Source organism: Rhinoderma darwinii, chromosome 11 (genome assembly GCF_050947455.1).
Source record: "Rhinoderma darwinii isolate aRhiDar2 chromosome 11, aRhiDar2.hap1, whole genome shotgun sequence".
Classification (NCBI taxonomy): Eukaryota; Metazoa; Chordata; class Amphibia; order Anura; family Rhinodermatidae; genus Rhinoderma; species Rhinoderma darwinii.
In genome coordinates this window covers 17565508-17584121 of record NC_134697.1, presented here as the reverse complement: position 1 = coordinate 17584121, position 18614 = coordinate 17565508, and the positions used below count along the sequence as shown (strand labels likewise).

At 43.3% G+C, this 18614-nt stretch overlaps 1 protein-coding gene across 4 annotated transcripts in view; it reads left to right on the top strand.

Annotated features, from left to right (window-relative positions):
* Positions 1 to 5106: 5106 nt before the first annotated feature.
* CRTAC1 (cartilage acidic protein 1) overlaps positions 5107 to 18614 on the top strand; it is a 365203-nt gene continuing 351695 nt past the window's right edge. For 2 of the 4 annotated variants that reach the window (XM_075843067.1, XM_075843068.1), the window contains exon 1: positions 5107 to 5217. In XM_075843067.1, coding sequence (XP_075699182.1) covers positions 5191 to 5217 — 27 coding nt within the window. In that variant the 5' untranslated portion in view covers positions 5107 to 5190. The remainder of the gene's footprint in view (positions 5218 to 18614) is intronic. The other 2 variants (XM_075843069.1, XM_075843070.1) reach the window with 1 other exon arrangement.

The window sequence follows — 18614 nt, the reverse complement described above, 5'->3', positions numbered from 1 at the left end:
TACAAAGGTACACCGGAAAGAAACAGCAACCAATAGTTTTTTGCAATGGAACAGCTGTCATCCTTATCCCCTCAAACGTGGCATTCCAAAAGGCCAATTTATGAGAGTACGCAGGAATTGTAGCTCCATGGATGACTTTGAGTGCCAGGCTCAGGAACTCAAGATAAGATTGAAGGATAGAGGCTTCCCCAAGGGTGTAATCAGAAAGGCCTATGAGGGAGCAAGGGACGCAGATAGGCAATGTCTTCTGGTTCCTAAAAAACGTAAACAAGAACAAGTTACGAGACTCATAGGCACATATGATTCTAAACAAAATGATATCATGCAAATCCTGAAAAGGTATTGGCGTATTCTCAGTTCTGACACAGATTTGGTTGATCAGATCACACAGTGGCCCTCTGTCACGTATCGGAGAGGGAAAAACATCAGGGACAGAGTCATGCATAGCTGTTTTGACCCCATTTTACCTAGGGGTACGTGGCTGGATAGACAAATACCAGGCACTTTTAGATGTGGTAGCTGTAAAGCTTGTGACTTCATTCTCAAAGGGAATAGCTTTACCAGTGTTGCAACACAGGAGAAATACAACATTCGGGATTTTGTCAATTGCAAAACAGCGGGGGTGGTTTACCTCATTACATGCCCATGCCCCCTTAATTATGTGGGAAAAACGGCGCGACAATTTCGGCGCCGGATAAGGGAGCATTTTGGAGATATTATCCATGCTAGGGACACCCCATTATCTAAGCATGTGCATGCCAAACACCAAGGCCAAGCAGCATGTTTAAAGTTTCAAGCAATTGAACTTATTAGACCCCCCAAAAGAGGAGGTGACTGGGACAACCTAATTCTACGCAAAGAAGCCCAATGGATCCATAGACTGGCATGCATACAACCAGCGGGTTTAAACGAGCAGACTAATTATACTTGTTTTATTTAATATGTTATACCATTCCTCCACCTTAGACGGCCAATATTCACCTTGGGTGGCCTTTTGGTTGGGTGGTTGTATTTTGCATGGTTTACTATGTTTGATATGGCCATATTGGCCACTTAACATATTCAGAGATCTTGTGTTCAAATATTTTAAATGGGAGGGATTCCGCTATCTTGTCCACCCAATATGTGTTTTTAAACTAAAGAGTTGCTTATTTGAGGCAGTCCACTTGCGGTGGGTAACTGTCCCGCAAGACATACTCACAAACAAATTATCGGCTTGCTCTTACCTTCCTCTTACTTGGCAGTCCGGGCGATGCGTCCCTGGCTTCCACTGCGCCTGCGCGTTCGGTTTGATGCGGCCGATGATGACCCCTGGCTGTCAGCTGACGGCGGGGGGTCACATGGGCAGGTGTCACGAATCGAGAGGGTGTTGTGATTGGTCAGTTCATGTATCGCCGCCAAAACGAGGGGTGGAGTTTGGGGCTTATAGTAACCCAGCGCCTGTAATGAAGTATGCCGTTGACATCGATACGAGCATCTTCCCGTGACGTACAGCAGAATATCTGCTGTTGAATACCATTATCGCTGGTGATGAGGCCAGAGTGACCAAGATACGGACCCCTGAGGATGAGTATCTGAAACGCGTAGGGTCTTTCATTGTATACTGAATGTCTGCATAGGGGACAGTAGCATTGTTTTACACCCAGCGCTAGTAGTTCCGGTGGTTTGTTCACGGACACTGGTGCACTTTGGGGATTGTACTACTGTTGTGCCCAGGTCAAATGCTGTTGTCAGTGAAACATTGTTATAAACACTGAGATATATTTATCATAATGACTCAGTGTTTTCTGTTTAATACGTTTTTTTAACTATCACGGTGGGGCTTATTTCACAGTGGTGTGTTACCCCTGTTTTTAAAATGAGTTACTAATAAAAGGTATATTTTACTCAATTGTCACTTCAGTGAACCTTCTAATTTTCTCATATTGTGGGAGCACAACTATATTTATATCAATTTATACAGTGAATTTACCTGTGGCAGCTCAGACAGCAGCAGGGCAGGCTCGGCTTGGACTAGGCAGCAGGTAGACGTCAGGCGAGGTGAAGCAGGTCAGACGTGGATACAGCACGACACGACTTTGGCACAGCAGAGTGCTTGACCAGGATGGTATGGAAATGCAAGGAACAGGAACTGGAACAGGTACAGGAACAGGAACTGGAACAGGTACAGGAACAGGAAACACACTAGGAGGCCATCACATAGACAAACTAGGGAACACAACAATGCTCAGGCATAGAACTATAGGGCTGGGCCCCTCTTATAGTCCAGGGTACTCACGGGTCAAAGTTCATCAACAAGGTCCGGTGCGCACGCTGCCCCTTTAAGAGCAGGCACGAGCGTACGAGGAGTTGGTCTTGTCGAGACCGGAGGTCTAGCATATCCGCTCGCATCTCCTGTGAAGTCGTCATGGTCTTGAATCGACCAGCGGGGTCCATGGCCTGAGCATACTGTCACGAAGGGTCTGTGGACACCCACTGGGCCGTACCTCCTTTCCGGCAAGGCAGCTGGCCAACAGGACGCTGGTCAATGTCTATAGTTCATATAGGGTACCTGTGGCAGCTAAGACAGTAGCAAGGCAGGCTCGGCTGGGACTAGGCATCGGGCAGACGTCAGGCGTGGAGTAGCAGGGCAGGCGTGGTATATAGCACAGCAACAGCTCCGCTCGGCACTAGAACAGGATACAGGTACAGGATACAGGAACAAGGAACACTGGGAGGCAGGAAACACTGGGGGACTATTTGCATAGACAGACTAAGGGAACAACAACAACGCTAAGGCATCAAACTAGGGGGCTGGACCCCTCTTATAGTGCAGGGTATTCACGGGTCAAAGTTCATGAACAAGGTCTGGTGCGCGCGCTGCCCCTTTAAGAGCGGACACGAGCATTTTCTGCACCCTACGGGATCCGGCTGAGGTGAGTGGACGCGAGCGCTAGCGTCTCCTGAGGAGGAGGCTGGGGCCAGCAGTGGAGAGTGGCTATAAAGTGTCTCCCTCTCTGGAGGACTCAGTATGTCCATAAATTACACAGCCTATTTCGTCTGATGAGAACGGTGTAATGCTTCCTTTCTCCTGTGGTGGCACTGCAGGGGAATTGAACATTGCTGTCAGGTTGACCCACATATTACAGCTGATCACTGCTCCTAATATATTTTGTGTGCCAATTCAACTTTTTGAAAAATCTCCACTTGCTGTTATTGAATGGAAAAGCCCTGTTACGTTTCACTGGTATGTCCACCTTTGCAACCAATTTTTTTTATTGCTCCAATGCATTAAAAATAAATAAATAAAAAATGAAGCAACATTGCAAACAGTCTTGATTAAAAATATTCTACCATTTTGCGTATACAGCTCTTATGCAGACCTATACTGTATGTCTCATTGAAGTGTGATCCTGCCAATCCTTCCATCTTTCCCTTCTATTTCTTGCTAATGTAAATTCTGTAGGTTCATAAGAAGCAGGGGGCAGATGGAAAGGAGTATGGAAGGATGTCACTGGAGTACGGATGGAGGCGGTATAAATTGTAAATCAGTTGATCGATCCTATTCATTTCTATAGGAGTCAAACTGGAACCAAGGTCTGCATTATTCTTCCACTGCTCTAACATAATCGGCTTTTTTACAGGATCCATCATCATCCGTTTTTAAACAAGATCAGTCAAAAGCAGTTTCTACAGGATCCATCATCAGCAGGCCTTTCTATAAATCTTTTCCCAAAAATTTGGGTTCTATCATTTAGATACACGGAGGATGGATTATAAGGTTTTGGTTCAGTTTAGATCAGTGGCAGAGGAAATGAACAAACTACAACAACCTGTTGCTGAAAACTTCATTTGATTCACAAAAATATTTCGATTTGTTTTTAATTTTCTGCATAAATTGTCATACATCAAGAAGGTTTAACATTTTGACGACGTTAATAGCTGCTCAGTCACAGTGACGGCACTTTGTCTAGATTTAATTAAAAAAAGCCTTTCCCCATTACTCTTGGTATCATCTGATGGGGCCGCAGACATTTGTACCCGAGACAGAGCGTACAGATAATACCAGCACTGGTGAGACGTGGCGTGCGGGGCCATAAGTGACTATAGGTGGGAAAGGGCATATCGTCCCAGCATAGGGAATGCAAATATTAAAGGGCCGGTAAACCTAAAAAAAAAATGTTTTTATAAAAATCTACAGGGGATCTCAGCAGTGGAGATATGTGACTTAAAGTAGGGATCATGGGGCGTGGATTATTTTCCGGTCTTCCGGTCATTCACCCCATTGAGAAATATAATAGTCAATCGAAGCCCCGACTTGAAATGGCTGATAACAGGTAACAGTAGAGAGCACGTAACTGTAGATTTAGGCTTTCTTTAGCTCCAGACTGTGACTGGATAGCTCATCATTAAGATCTAAACAGGAAAATAAGGGGTTAAACTCAAAATATGTCTATTTCATACATTTACCCTCGCCGTTATTGTAATAGAAAGGTAAATATGGAGGTTGATCTGTATTTATCGGGAGGGGGGTCTCTAGTGGATGAGATGAACCTCACAATAGAAGGCGATGATTTCATCCAATACATGAAAGGCTGAAAAGAAGGGGAAAAAAAAATTCTCCATGAAGAGCAGGAGCTGCCCTTTCCAACCTGTGACTGCTGATCTTATCTCCTGCAAAACACAGAGGAGGGAGTCACACATCACCGCATCCCTATGATGAGAAAACATTCATAAAAATCCTCTTCTTTTCTCTCTTTGGCTCATCTCCCTCCTACCTAATGTATTGCCAAAGGCCCAATCCCACCCCTTCCCCCCAATAAAAGGGCAGACTCCTTCCCGCTGCATCCTTCACTGTGAGAGGTCGCCCGAGCCCCCTGAAGGTCACAGCAATCCCTGGATGTGCAATAAAAGATTTAGGGACTATAAGGCTCCAATATATTTTTGCTTTTCATTGATCTGCCGGTTGCTGCTGCCTGAAAATCCACTGCAATTTCCAGTTGTAAATCACAGCACAGGGACAGGTCCCTCCCTGCTTCTTCTCATTGGCTGCTCAACTCTACTCATTTGCCTACGGCCCTCTGATTGGTCAGATGGTTATACAAGACTTTACATAAGCTTGGCAGCTCTCCCCGAGTTGTATAAAGCACAAGAGAGGTATAAGGTGGCCAAAGCACATAGGAAACTTGTGAACTCCAACTATACGAGAGGATGCTGCAGGCACATTTCTTCATAACAGTAAGTATAGGTATGACTAAAGGGGGGTAATAGGTTTAGATTAACATTCCTTGGAGTGAAGGGGTTAAGGCATGATTGCAACCATTCTTACAACGATCGTGTACTTTATCGTATATGCTGCATAGGTCCTATAGAATTAAGGGGTACTGCCATTGGCCCAGTATAGCCCCCTATGTAATACTGGGACCTCTAATGAGTTATTGCATTTGACGAAATGATTGATGGATGAACTGATGCACAGATAAGATGGTAATTACTGTATGATTGGCTATCTGCATGCATGAGCGACCGTAGATATACCGTATCTATGTAGAGATTTAGTAACAATGCTGCCGTATATGTGACACATGAGTCTGAGTATATTATTATTGGGTATCTACAACTCCATACATCTTCCTCTGACCGATACAATCTGATTGTCTGCTTGGTATTGGTATGGGTAACTAAGTGTGCGCTTCCCTGGGTGTCTAGACTCCAGCCTGGGTTAATGCTGTTTACAGTAGTGGGTAGACCTAGGCTGTGACTCTGTTTGTAGGGGAGATTTGTCACCTTGCCCCATCCTGTAAAGAATTGTAATATTTAATCGTGCCATAATTGCCGGTGCTGGCATTGTTACAGAGGGAGCGGGTCTAGGATTCTGCTAATTACAGGTAGATTTATGGCAGTTGAGTAAGTGCCCCCAACCTGAGTCCTGACTGTCATCGCTATTAAAAGTTCTGATGGAACGTGATGTTTATGGAGCCCCCCACCCCCAATTATCCTTGTTTTATGGATGAGGTCCTGGAGTAATCCCAAAAATCTGGTGCACAGGAATAAACAGCTACAATACCGGGATTTTGATATATTTTTGTTTATGTTTTTGTTTTCATTTATATTTTTGTTTGTTTTGTGTTCTTTTTTGTTACATTTTTAAGGTTTGATGATTAGTTGGTTTTTTTTTTTGCTATGAAATGATCTGCAGATCTTTGATCTATCATGATCCATTAACCCCTTAGTACAATATATGTCATACTGTATATCGGGTCAAGAGAATTTTTGCACCTGGAGCCCTGTGGTGCATCCGTGAAATTATTTTTCTTTTTTCACTGTTTCGGTCATCTAGCTGCTTGGTGAAAGCTTTGACAAGTTGAGCTGAGATTGGCAAGGTCTGGTTGGTGGTGCCTTCAGCTAGTTAGTCTCACTTCAGTGCCCGGGCTGCCTTATTGCTATGGGGCAAAACCTGTTTTGTCTTCAGAACAAAAGGAGAATTCGGACACTTGACTTTATGAAGGTTGAAGCTGGGTCTGATATTCTGCTGTAGTAAAATATTATCACTGCTCTATATTCTTAGAGATACTGCAGTGTCAGCAGGGATGGTGCATGGTGCATGGCGGCCAAAAGAAGAACTTCAAAGTTTGAAGGACTTGATGGCGACTGAATATACCAACATTTTATTACAGCTTTAGGCTACTAGCCTGGCATTGAGGTAAAACACTGGCGATCTCCATAAGATAGGTGCATTATATTCTCACTGCCTTCTCCAGCAGTAATCCATGGCTACAGTCTTCAGATACAGATGAATTCAGCTTTACCAGTTCAGCTTTCCATAAAGTAAATATTTGAAGTGTTCGGCTTGTAAATTGGGCCTAATATATTAGCACGTCTCCAGTGACTTGGGGAAAGTGTTACGCTCCAGCACTTTTTTAAATGGCTGCAACTCATTAAACAGTTTTGTAATTAAATGGAAAGTCTGTGTTGTCAATAGCGAGGCTGAGCCGAGCTGGGAGAATGTGAAGCTTTAATAGAATGTATAGAAATAATGGCCTAGCAAGGCTATAGAGGGGCATACGAAGCATTGTAAGTAATACAGGGGGGGGGGGGGGGAGAAAATATACTTGCTGCCTCTGAATCTGCCTTGTAACCCATCGCTCTAAATCCCCAGTCCTTGAGATGTCAATCAATACAACCAAAACAGCCGTAAGGTTGCCACACAGCTTTCTCTGACTCCTGAATGGTAAAGTGGCCTTGTTATGGAGTAATAGATTAACAGGTGGTCAGCGGATGTGTCACTGAAGAAGTAGACATATCTATCTATCTATCTATCTATCTCTCATATCTATCTATATCTATCTATATCTATCTATCTATCTATCTATCTATCTATCTATCTATCTATCTATCTATCTATCTATCTATCTATCTATCTATCTATCTATCTATCTATCTATCTATCTATCTATCTATCTGTCTATCTATCTATCTATCTATCTATCTGTCTATCTGTCTGTCTATCTATCTGTCTATCTGTCTGTCTGTCTGTCTGTCTGTCTGTCTGTCTGTCTGTCTGTCTGTCTGTCTGTCTGTCTGTCTGTCTGTCTGTCTGTCTGTCTGTCTGTCTGTCTGTCTGTCTGTCTGTCTGTCTGTCTGTCTGTCTGTCTGTCTTATGTGGATAGTACCCAACCAAATTTTGAGGTGTGCATACATGTACTTGCAAAGTGGAGGCTTGAAAAAAAAAGTTCAGTCTAAATCCATGTTCAAGCATTAAGGCTGCATACACATGTAGCGGTTGTGGTGCAGCAGAAAGCAGTTTTTACAGTGTTTTTCTTTTCTTTAAAGAAGTTGACACAGCAGAGTCGGCGTTTGTCATTACTGCCTAAGGCCTGAGTTACAATGCCACTTCTATTATTTCCTATAGGTTAAAAAGTCTCCTGTAATCTTGCAGGTTTTGCTGAAATTCCTCATGGTTGGATATTTTGCGATAGTTGCGAGGTCGCATGCAACTTTGTCCCCAATAGGGAAAAATAGAACTTTTATTGCGACTGCAACTTTCACAACATCCTTATGTGTCTTTAGCAATTTCCTATCACGGTGCCATATTTGCCACATATAAATTAATGGAGTCTTCAATTTTGGCCTATGGATCTATATTTTTGCCTCCATTGTCCTCCGATACGCGGCAAGTAAAATAAAATTCACCCACTGTCGAGTCACCCGTCAGCACATCCTACAGATATTGACTTTGCTGGATTTTAACCCATGGCCCCAGTATAGCAATCAGCAGTTGTTGTCATTGTGTTCCCCAGGGCCGGAATCAGCACCCAACAAGCTTCTCTCTACCCTGTTTGATAGTAGGAGAGACTACACAGAACTGGCCCTCAGGGGCTCCCGCTCTAAGCTCCGGAAATCGCGCCAAAAAACAGCCAAAAATTGATTTCAATGGGAGGCGGAGGCATTTTTTCCCGTAAGCGGTAAAACCGGCTTGCGGGAAAAAAAAATGACATGGCCTATCTTCGGGTGTTTACGTCTCTGACGTCCCATTGACATCAATGGGAGGCAGAGAAAGCGTTTTTCGCTGTGTTTTTGCCGGCGACGCTCAATGGCCGCGGGCGAAAAGCGCGGCAAACAGCGTGCAGGCAGATCTAAATCTGCCTCAAAATTCCAGACGGAATTTGGAGGCAGAATTTTCTGCCTGCAAAAAACACTGTGTTAACAGGACCTAACAATGAGCCACAGGCTGCACTGGTATCTATGAGAGGTTTTGATTCGCCTAAAAAACTCAATAGTATTTTTCACAGGCCTAATGAACAGGTATATAAATATATATCGTTATATGCCCGTACATTATACAGTAGGAGGGAAAAAAAGTAAAAGTATTTTTTTTTTGAATCCGTAAAGTTACAAAAACCCCTATTTTGTAATACACTTTACTAAATAAATATCACAAAACTGCAAATAACATCGGCATATTTGGTATCATCGTAACCATAACAACGTGTATACATTATGTATGGTGATCGGTAAATGGCGTAAATAAAAATGGCGCAATTGCTTTTTCTTCCGCATTTAACTAATTAAATGCTTACTTACGTGTATGGCAAAATGGCGCCTTAAAAATACAGCTGGTCCCGGAAAAAAAAATAAAGACTTCATATACTATGTTGAAATAATAAAAATAAAAAGTAATGGCTGTGAATGTGGGAAGACAAAAAAACAAAAACATTTTTTTACTGGCTATCCGAACAACGGCATCCACACATGGCATTTTTTTTTATTTTTGTTGCGATCTTTGGTGAAAATTACAGAAAAATATATTTATGGAATTTTTACCTAAAAATCCATGACAAAGACAAAAAATTAAGCAAAATCCACAACAAAAACGTCACTGGCGACATTGTTGGTGTATAATATTCTAGGTGGATGAGAGAAGATGAGGCATAAGGGGGTCTAGTGTGACTCTATGGTCCAAGGGCCCACGTAAACCTGGAGTCAGCCCTGGTGCTACCCATTCTGTTGTATATACCATTCAGTCAGTATATTATGTTATATCTTTAGTATCTGTATGATGTGTCATCCGTAGTCCTTAACCTCTTAAGTACCAAGCCTATTTTGGCGTTAAGGCCGTCTGCAGGAATTATTTTTGTTTTTGTGGTCCCGCATCCGAGAGTCCTAACTTTTTTCTTACCATATGTATAGTTTTTATTTATGTTTTACTACTTAAAAAAAAAAAAAAGTTTTTGCATCGTCGCATTCCAAGCGCCATAACGTTTTTATTTTCCGCCAATATAACCGTATGCGGGTTTGTTTTTTGCCTGACGAGATGTTGTTTTTATTGCTACAATGTTAGGCCTAATTCACACGAGCGTGTTAAACGTCCGTGGGACGGCTGTTGAAACAGCGGCCGTCCCACGGACCTATGTAATTGAATGTGGCTGTTCACACAGCCGTTGTTTCAACGGACCGTGTGAAGGGTCTGTGGGAAAATAGGACATGTCCGTTCTTTTCACGCATCCCTCTATAGAATCTCATCTATGGTGGATGCGAGACATCGCGTCCCGCATCGCTGAGCACGGATGCACCTCGGACGTGAAAAACTGCAGTTTTTCATGTCCGAGATGCGCCATGCTCGTGTGAATTGGGCCTTAGAATGCATGGAAATTTTTTCTTTTTTAATTTTTTGAGGGGGGGATGGAAAAAGAGCAATTCTGCCGTTTTTGATGGGTTTTCTTGTACGCTGTTTCCTATGTGGTTTAAATATTGTGTTACTTAATTGTTTAGACCCTTGGGGCAATGCCATATATATGTAATTTTTTTTTACACTTTTACAAAACAAAACCTTTTATATACAACATTTTTATCCAACTTTTTTTTTTTCTGCGCACATTTTTTTTTTCCAATTTCTTTATTTTTTTTAGTCCCATTGAAGATTTCACAAAGCGATCACTTCGGATCGCTGTCATAATGCTTTGGAATACATGGTATACGAAAGCATTACTGTATCTCAGTGTAAAATTTACAGGCAGTCTATTAGGCCTAATAGGCATACAGTCATGGAAGGCCTTTGTTATGCCCTCGGCTGCCATGGTAAATCATGGGTAGCCCATTATCGCATTCCCGGTCGACCTCCATTGTTACTATTGACAGCGGCATTAAAGGGGTTAAATTGCAGTATTCTGAGTTATCTCCGATTCCAGCCAGTGCATCGGGAGCCTGTCTGTCGGTCAGCACAGGGCTCCCGAGGTGATCACTTGGACACAGCGATCACAATGACGTAACTGTAACGTCATGCTGGCTTAATGCAAGCCAATCCTTGACCAACAGTTACGTCCTCGTGGCTTAAAGGGGTTTTCCAGGTTCTGACAACTGATGACCTCTCCACCGGAGAGGTCATCAGTACATGATGTGTGGGGGTCCGACACCCAGTTCCCACATAGATCAGCTGCTCCGGTGCCTCCGTGCACCGGACGTACATGCCGGAAGCAGTGAGCTCCGGCGGCGGAATAGCGGCCAAGCTGCAGTACTGTGACTCTACTCCTATTCAAGTGAATGGGAGCTGACCTGCAGTTCTGCAGCGCAGCTGCTATGCGACGGTCATAGCATTATGCAAGACAACATCCGGTGCCCGCAGGCCACCAGAGCAGCTTATCGGTGTGAGGTCCGGGTGCAGGACCGCACCGATGACATACTGATGACCTATCCGGTGGATAGGTCATCAGTTGTCAGAAGCTGGACAACCCCTTTAACGGGTTAAAGTAGTATTGTAGTTGTAACATCTGAAGCTAGCCATACACATTTGTTGGGTTCGCTGACGATCCTATGTGTATGGGGGCCAGCTGACGGCAGATGTCAGAGGAAAGAAGGATTAAGCATGGTGCAATTCAATATGTCTGATCCATTGTTTGTACGGGACATTGGCTGTTGCCATAAGTGTCTGGCAGCTTGTTATTCCCTTCTTCTCTTTGAAATAAACATATATGTGCAGCCGAACCACACATCAATAGGACACAGGCTTGCCGTACCAACCATCCCGTTCTTTGTGGGATTGTCCTGCGAAACAGACCTTCAATGGGTGGGGCTTATGCAAATGTGTCCCAAAGTGGACGTTTCTGGGAGATTTTGTCGGCATTTCTGAAGAAATTCTAATGTTAAGAGATATTCAGAGACATGGAAGCAAATAGCATGACGTCCTGGTTAATAAAATCAGCTCTCCGGGACTAAATCTTCCTATGAATCCTATATCCATGCCTCCCAACCATCCCGGATCCAGTGAGACAGTCCCAAATTCCAGGCGATGTTCTGCTGTCCCGGGAAGCCGGCGGCATGTCCCAGTTTAAACTGTATCTGCGTCCCCAGGACGTCTATACAATTTAATGGAGCAGGGAGTGGTCAGCTCCCGGCTCCAACGTTCTCCCTATGTGTGATGGCCACTATGGACACATAATATTGTGTGGGGATGCACTATGGGGGCATTATACCGTGTGTAGGGGGCACTATGAGGGCATATACTGTGTTTGAGGGGCACTATGGTGGCATTATACTCTGTAGGGGGCAGTATGAGGGTATTATACTGTGTGTGAGGGGCACTATGAAGGCATGATACAGTATGGGGGCATTATGCAAACATACTGTGTGGGGAGGCACTATGGGGCATTACACTGTATCTGGGGGCACTATGGGGGCATTATATGGTGTTGTAGGGGCAGTACAGTGGCATGCTACTGTGTGTGGGCACTTTGGTGGCATGATTCAGTGTGGGGGGAACTATGGGGCATTTTGCTGTGTGTGGGCCCCACTATGGGGGCATTATACAGTGTGTGAGGGGCACTACAGGGGACTTGTGGAGAGGCTTTATAGGGACATTATACTGTGTGTGGGCATTACTGTGGCATGATATTGTGTGGGGGCACTATGTGGACATTATACTGTGTGTGGGCATTACTGTGGCATGATACTGTGTGGGGGCACTATGTGGACATTATACTGTGTGGAGGCATTAAGGGGGCATTGTTACTGTAAGGGAGCATTAAGGAGGTATCATCACTGTTTCGGGACGCTATTACTTTGAGCCATACAAGGTGGGCAATATGGCACTATTACCGTTTGTTACCTTAGGGTACGAATACCCACAGCGTGTCAAACTTTGTGCCCTGAACACCGCAGGGAATGCCACCCGAGAAATTGCTGAACGCTTCCAATCTTCTGCCCATTGATTTCAATGGGAAAAACGGCTTATCGTTGCCACGGGGTGTAAAAAAAACGACATGTAAAAAAGAAGTACATGTCACTTCTTGAGACGTTTTTGGAGCCGTTTTTCATTTTCAATAGAAAAACATCTCCAAAAACGGCCGTAAAAAACGCCTGATGCTTAAAAAACGTCTGTAAATCAGAGGCTGTTTTCCCTTGAAAACCGCTCCGTATTTTACAGCCGTTTTTTTTAAGCGTGTGAACATAGCCTAAAAGTCAAACATGATGAGAAATGAGTAACAAAAGTAACAGAGCTAAAGTTGTCAGATGTAGCAGAGCTGAGTTTTCCTTTTGGTGTAACTCGTTGTTTCAAATCTCGTTGCTTTACATGTTATGGTTTTAAATGGGGCTGCAGGAAACGCACTAAACAGATCCAAAGAGCGAAATGTGAAAATCAGCTCCACTACAGAGGTTGCATTTAGTCATTCGGACTTTCTATATTACAGGACTGCAGATAAACTTACCACATAAGCAGTGATGTATCACAATGCACAAATCATACAAAACGCAAAAGAGCTAAATGACAAATTCAGCTCTTCTATGTTAAAGATAGGATTAGGTTTGTCATCTAGCACAACTCCTGTTATCCAGTGTATCCTCTATGTTTTCAAAGTAGAGAAAATCGACTACATTATCAATGAACAAACACGATGCCCACAGGATATGGATCCGGAGAGATAAAAGACCATTTCTAATGTAGCTGAGCTGATTTTGTCAGATGTAATAATATAATAATAACTTGTATTATACAGTAGTAATGACGATGACTTTACTGGATAAGCAGAGATTTATCACAATGCAGAAACCATGCAAAGGCAAACAACTAAATGACATATTCAGCTCTGCTTTGTAAGTGGCACGCTGTGTTTGTCATTTAGCACAACTATGTTTTCTGATGAAACTATAGGCAGTGCTGATGTAGCAGTCCCACCTTGTCCCCCGTGTACCACATGAGAAGACGTCAGTATTATAAATGGTAGATGGGGGGCCCTGTTACAGATTTCACTTTGGGGTCCAAGAGCACTAAATTTAGCCTAACTTTCCAATGCAGCAGAGTTGATTTTGTTAAATGTAACAGCGCTGTGTCTTTTTGCGTAACTGGCGCTAATGTCATGTCTATGGTTTTACACTACTGCATAAACCGAGATATTCAGATGCACATCAAGTGTACCCTGTATAGTTCTAGGTAATGTACATCTAAAAAAAACAATTCTAATGTAGCAGAGCTGAATCTTTTAGATGTCACAGAGCTGTGTCATTTGGCGTAACTGGCGATATTGTCATGTCTTTAATTTTACATAGAACTACTGCATAACCTGAGATATTATCATGCACATCACAATTCTAATGTAGCAGAGCTGACTTTGTAAAGCCTTGCTAGTCGTCTTTTGACATAACTTGTGCTATCGTAATGTCTATGGTTTTACATAGGACTGCAAGCGGACCTGCTGGAATAAGGTAAAGCAACACAAATAAGGCAAGCCTAACGGTTACATGACAAATCCAGCTCTGCTACACGGGTAAATATCAGAATAACTAAAGGTGCATTGTACAGGCAGGAGCTTTTTTGATGATATTAGTAGCTCTATTAGTTTATCATTATCTGAATAGTCGCGTCAGGAACTTACCAGTATGAGATCCGTTTTCATTAAAGTGTAAAATCTCCTTCCTTCATCAGGCCCGCGTTCACACTGGTTTATGCGGGATTTGGATAACAATGTTGGATAGGGGACGCGTTTTATGACCTTGTGCTAGGGGAGGCAGAAGATGTAAGAAGCGAGTTTTTGGCGTAATTGTCTACATGCCACGCGCTACATTACCACATGCTGCTTGCTTTCAGTTAATAAGAAATTGATTTATCTGTAATATACTCTCATTTTCTTTGTCCCTTCTCCTTCTCTTCCAATTCACTTTTCAATTTGTTGTCCCTAACGTGTCTCACTTCCCCCCGATCTTATGGCTGATGAGATTCTATTCCATATCATTTCTTTTTATAAACTTTTTGCATTTACAATTCCCAAAACTAAAATAAATTTGTAGGAGCCGAGATCTTCCCGGTAGACGTTCCTGATTAATATGAATTCGCTGCACTAATTGTGAATATATCTGTATAAAATAAGTATAAAATCTGAATTTTAAGTATTTAAGAGCGCGCGCGGAATCTACCGTAGTCATAATCGCCCACATTTACGAATTCTATCAAATATATGGTTGTGCTCTTTACATGTGAGGGGGGATGGGTGTTACCTCCCCTAAACCCGCAACGGAAAATCGACAAAAATGCAGCATAAATTTACATGCTGCGGAATTAAATTCCGTACCGCAGGTCAAGTTATTAACGTTTACGCTGCGTTTTTTGTTTTTTTTTGCAGCGCGGGCGTGAGAATTACTAAATCTCATCCACTTTGCTGCTACTGTAAGAGCTGCGGAATCTCCACACACAATTCCGTTGTGGAAATTCTGCAGCGTTTGCGCTACGTGGGAACCCGGCCTAATACTTCCTTTCTCCTGTGGTGGCGCTGCAGGGAAATTGAACACTTACTGCCAGGTTTCCACACAAACTACGGTTGTAAATTCATCACATTCAATAAATATTGGGGTAATCAGCAATATTTCATAATGACAATCTATAAGATGTGTTTCAAACATTTATTTAAAGAAACAGTCCAGGAAAAAAGGAATACACTGTGTTATGTCTAGTGCAGGGGGGCGGGGCATGACACAGGGATTCAAAGAACACCAAAGAGAGGATTCCTGTGTCATGCCCCTCCCCCAGGCCATGCACTAGGCATACTGTAAAACATAGTATCAGATTTGTCTAAAGTGTTCCTTTAAGTTTTTAACACGAAAATAATTATTTTTTAGGCTTTTTACGACTTAGGCATTGTCCTCTTCACTCTGTAGACTTGTCAGTTGGGCAATCTTTTAATGTGGTCCTAGAGATATTGGTCCTTACTGGGATGCTACAGGTGTCTCTTTGGTTTGAGCTGAAAAAGATGATCTTCTCTGGAGTACATACTTTAAATTGAATGCATACCCTTATAGGTTTACAATTCTGTGCTGATTCATTTCATTGACCCTTCCAAGATTATTCCTGTTAACCCTCTGCAGATTAAAGACATTCCTCCTGGGAAATTTTTGTTCGTCCTACTGACAGAGAAAATTCTCATCTGGGGGTGATGAGATTCCTAATAAATTTACACATTCCAAAATTCCAAGTTGGCAGGGCATTCTGGTATTCATATGACTCGGGACTTTATTTCTCGTCACTACTGGTGGCCCACGGTGCCCAAATGTTGCGGACTATGTCTCCTCATGTACCACTGTGCCCAAAACAAAGATACTTATTCCAAGAATGCTGGTCTACTCCAACCTCCCGGAAGAAGCTGTACTTGCAAAACGCGTGTTGGGGCGTTGCAATCACTCTCCGGACCACTCCACTCCTTCCATCTCTATGGGTAAGATTTTCCACACGGACCCCCCTGGTTTTACCAGGTTGGTATAGACTTATACTTCAGGCTATCCCAGGACCCCTCTACCTGACCTACCTTTGGTAGTACGGGCAGTTTTGCCCGTCCCCATAAAGGTTCTTACGTACAAACTGTACCTTTTGCTAAACTATATGTTATATCCTAGCACTATGATACTATAATAGCACTTATAACTGATAAAGGTGTCATTTTTAGCTGTACGACACATAATTTGTTCTGTGTGTAATCGCAACATCTACCCGTGACTGTATTTTCACTTCTTGAGTGGTCCATGTACAGACAATGTTCTTTAGATCCTCGTTTCTGTTTTTATACGGTTTGTGTTTTTTTATTATAATAAAATTGATACTATTTTCTATTCATTTATGGCTTTGTGACTCTGTTCTTTTTTCTTTGTCTACTCCAACCTCTGCCTGTTCCTGATGGTCCTTGGCAACATATTGCCATGGATTTTATTACAGATCTTCCTTCATCTGCTGCATGTACCACTGTCTGGGTCGTGGTGGATCGTTTCTCCAAGATAGCACAGTTTGTTCCTCTGTATGGCCTCCCCTCTGCTCCTCGCCTGGCAAATTTATTTGTTCAACATCTTTTTCATTTGCACGGATTGCACCTCCATATGGTGTCTGATCGGGGTGTGCAATTCTCGTCTAAGTTCTGGAGAGCCCTGTGTAAACTTTTAGATGTGAAATTTGATTTTTCTTCTGCTTATCACCCGCAATGCAACGGCCAAGTGGAAAGCATTAATCGGGTGCTAGAAAATTATCTTCGTTATTTTGAATCTGTTCAACACGACAACTGGGGGCATCTTCTTCCATGGGCCGAATTCTCTTTCAATAATCACACGAGTGAATCTAGTGCTACATCTCCATTTTTTATTGTTTACGGCCAAAATCCACGTGTTCCTCTTCCTGTACCGGCTACGTCTCAAGTGCCTTCAGCTAATTCTTCTTTTGGAAGTTTTCTTCATGTCTGGCAGCAAACCAAGTCTGCGATCGCGCAGGCAGTGAATCGCATGAAGTATGGCGATAGGAAGAGAAGGCTTCCTCCTCAGTTTCTTTCGGGATTTAAAGTCTGGTTATCTTCAAAAAATATTAGTCTGAAAATGACATCCTACAAATTATCTCCCAGATTTCTTGGTCCCTTTGAAGTCCTGCAATAGATCAACCCTGTGTCACACAAGCTACATCTACCCCCTACTCTCAAGATTCCAAATTCCTTCCCTGTGTCCCTCCTGAAGCCTGTCGCCCCCAACCGGTACAGTAAATCTCCTGGCTCTGCAATTGTTCTCTGCGGTTTCTCTGATGACTTCGAGGTCAAGGAGATCCTGGACTACAAGAAGGTGGGAGGGAAGACCTTTTGCCTGGTGGATTGTAAGGGTTTTGGTTCTGCGGAGAGGTCTTGGGAGCCCAAAGAAAATGTTGATGCCCCAGCTCTCGTCAATAAGTTCCTTCTACGCTCTGGACCTTAGAAGAGGGGGCATTAGAGGGGGTACTGTGATGCCCGCGGTTGCTGACCGCCGGCATCCCCCACTTACTGGCGACCGTAGGACTCTGAACCCCTTCTGGCGTCTCCCTGCTCTCACCTCCAGATGATGCCTGTAGGTTGCACACGCGGGCTCATCCTTGATCTTAACCATCACCCCTAACCAATCCCAGCAAAACCGGGACTTTAAAAAAGAACACTGCCCACTTCCTCATTGCCTGAGCAATGTTATGGTCAGCCCTGTGTTAGTCTGCAAAGGTTCCTTAACGTTATACTGTATCCTTCCTTGTCCGGTGTCCGTGCCAAGTCCAGTGGCCGTGACAACTTCAGCCCTTATACAAACAATAGAGCTCTTAGAAGTGCTATTGTTTACATGGATGGATCTCCGTCATCTAACTAGAAATTCAGAGAGCTATGAATAATGAAGAAGAGAGGGCCTTGAAAAAATAATTTAAATGAGCTCTGGAAAGTTGTATTAATTACTGCTAATTGACCCTCGGAGAGAGGTGGTTCAGCCCTGGTTGGTCCCATCTGGTTTGCCACTTGGTGCTGGGAACCTGTGCAGACCTTTCATTTGTAGAGTTGCTGCATTGTAAGAGGGTGGGGAATTGGCCCAAGGGTCAAGGAAAAGGGGTAGAGGGGAATTATACGCTATGCACCATAATGTGGGGACCATTTTGATATGTTCAATGGTGCCTCCTCTACGTACTCTACTGACACCAGTTACTGCTCTGTCTAATGTACTGTGTGGGGCTGAGCTGTTATGTGCCTCATGGATATGACAAAAATTAACATTGCCCTATCCTACAGAATCAATCCCCCTGGAGGAAGTAAGAGAGGAAAGAGCTAAGTACTTGGTAAAAGTTGTAAAAGTGCCCCGGGGTGGTAGACATCAGGATATGGCGTCTTGAGAAGACTTGC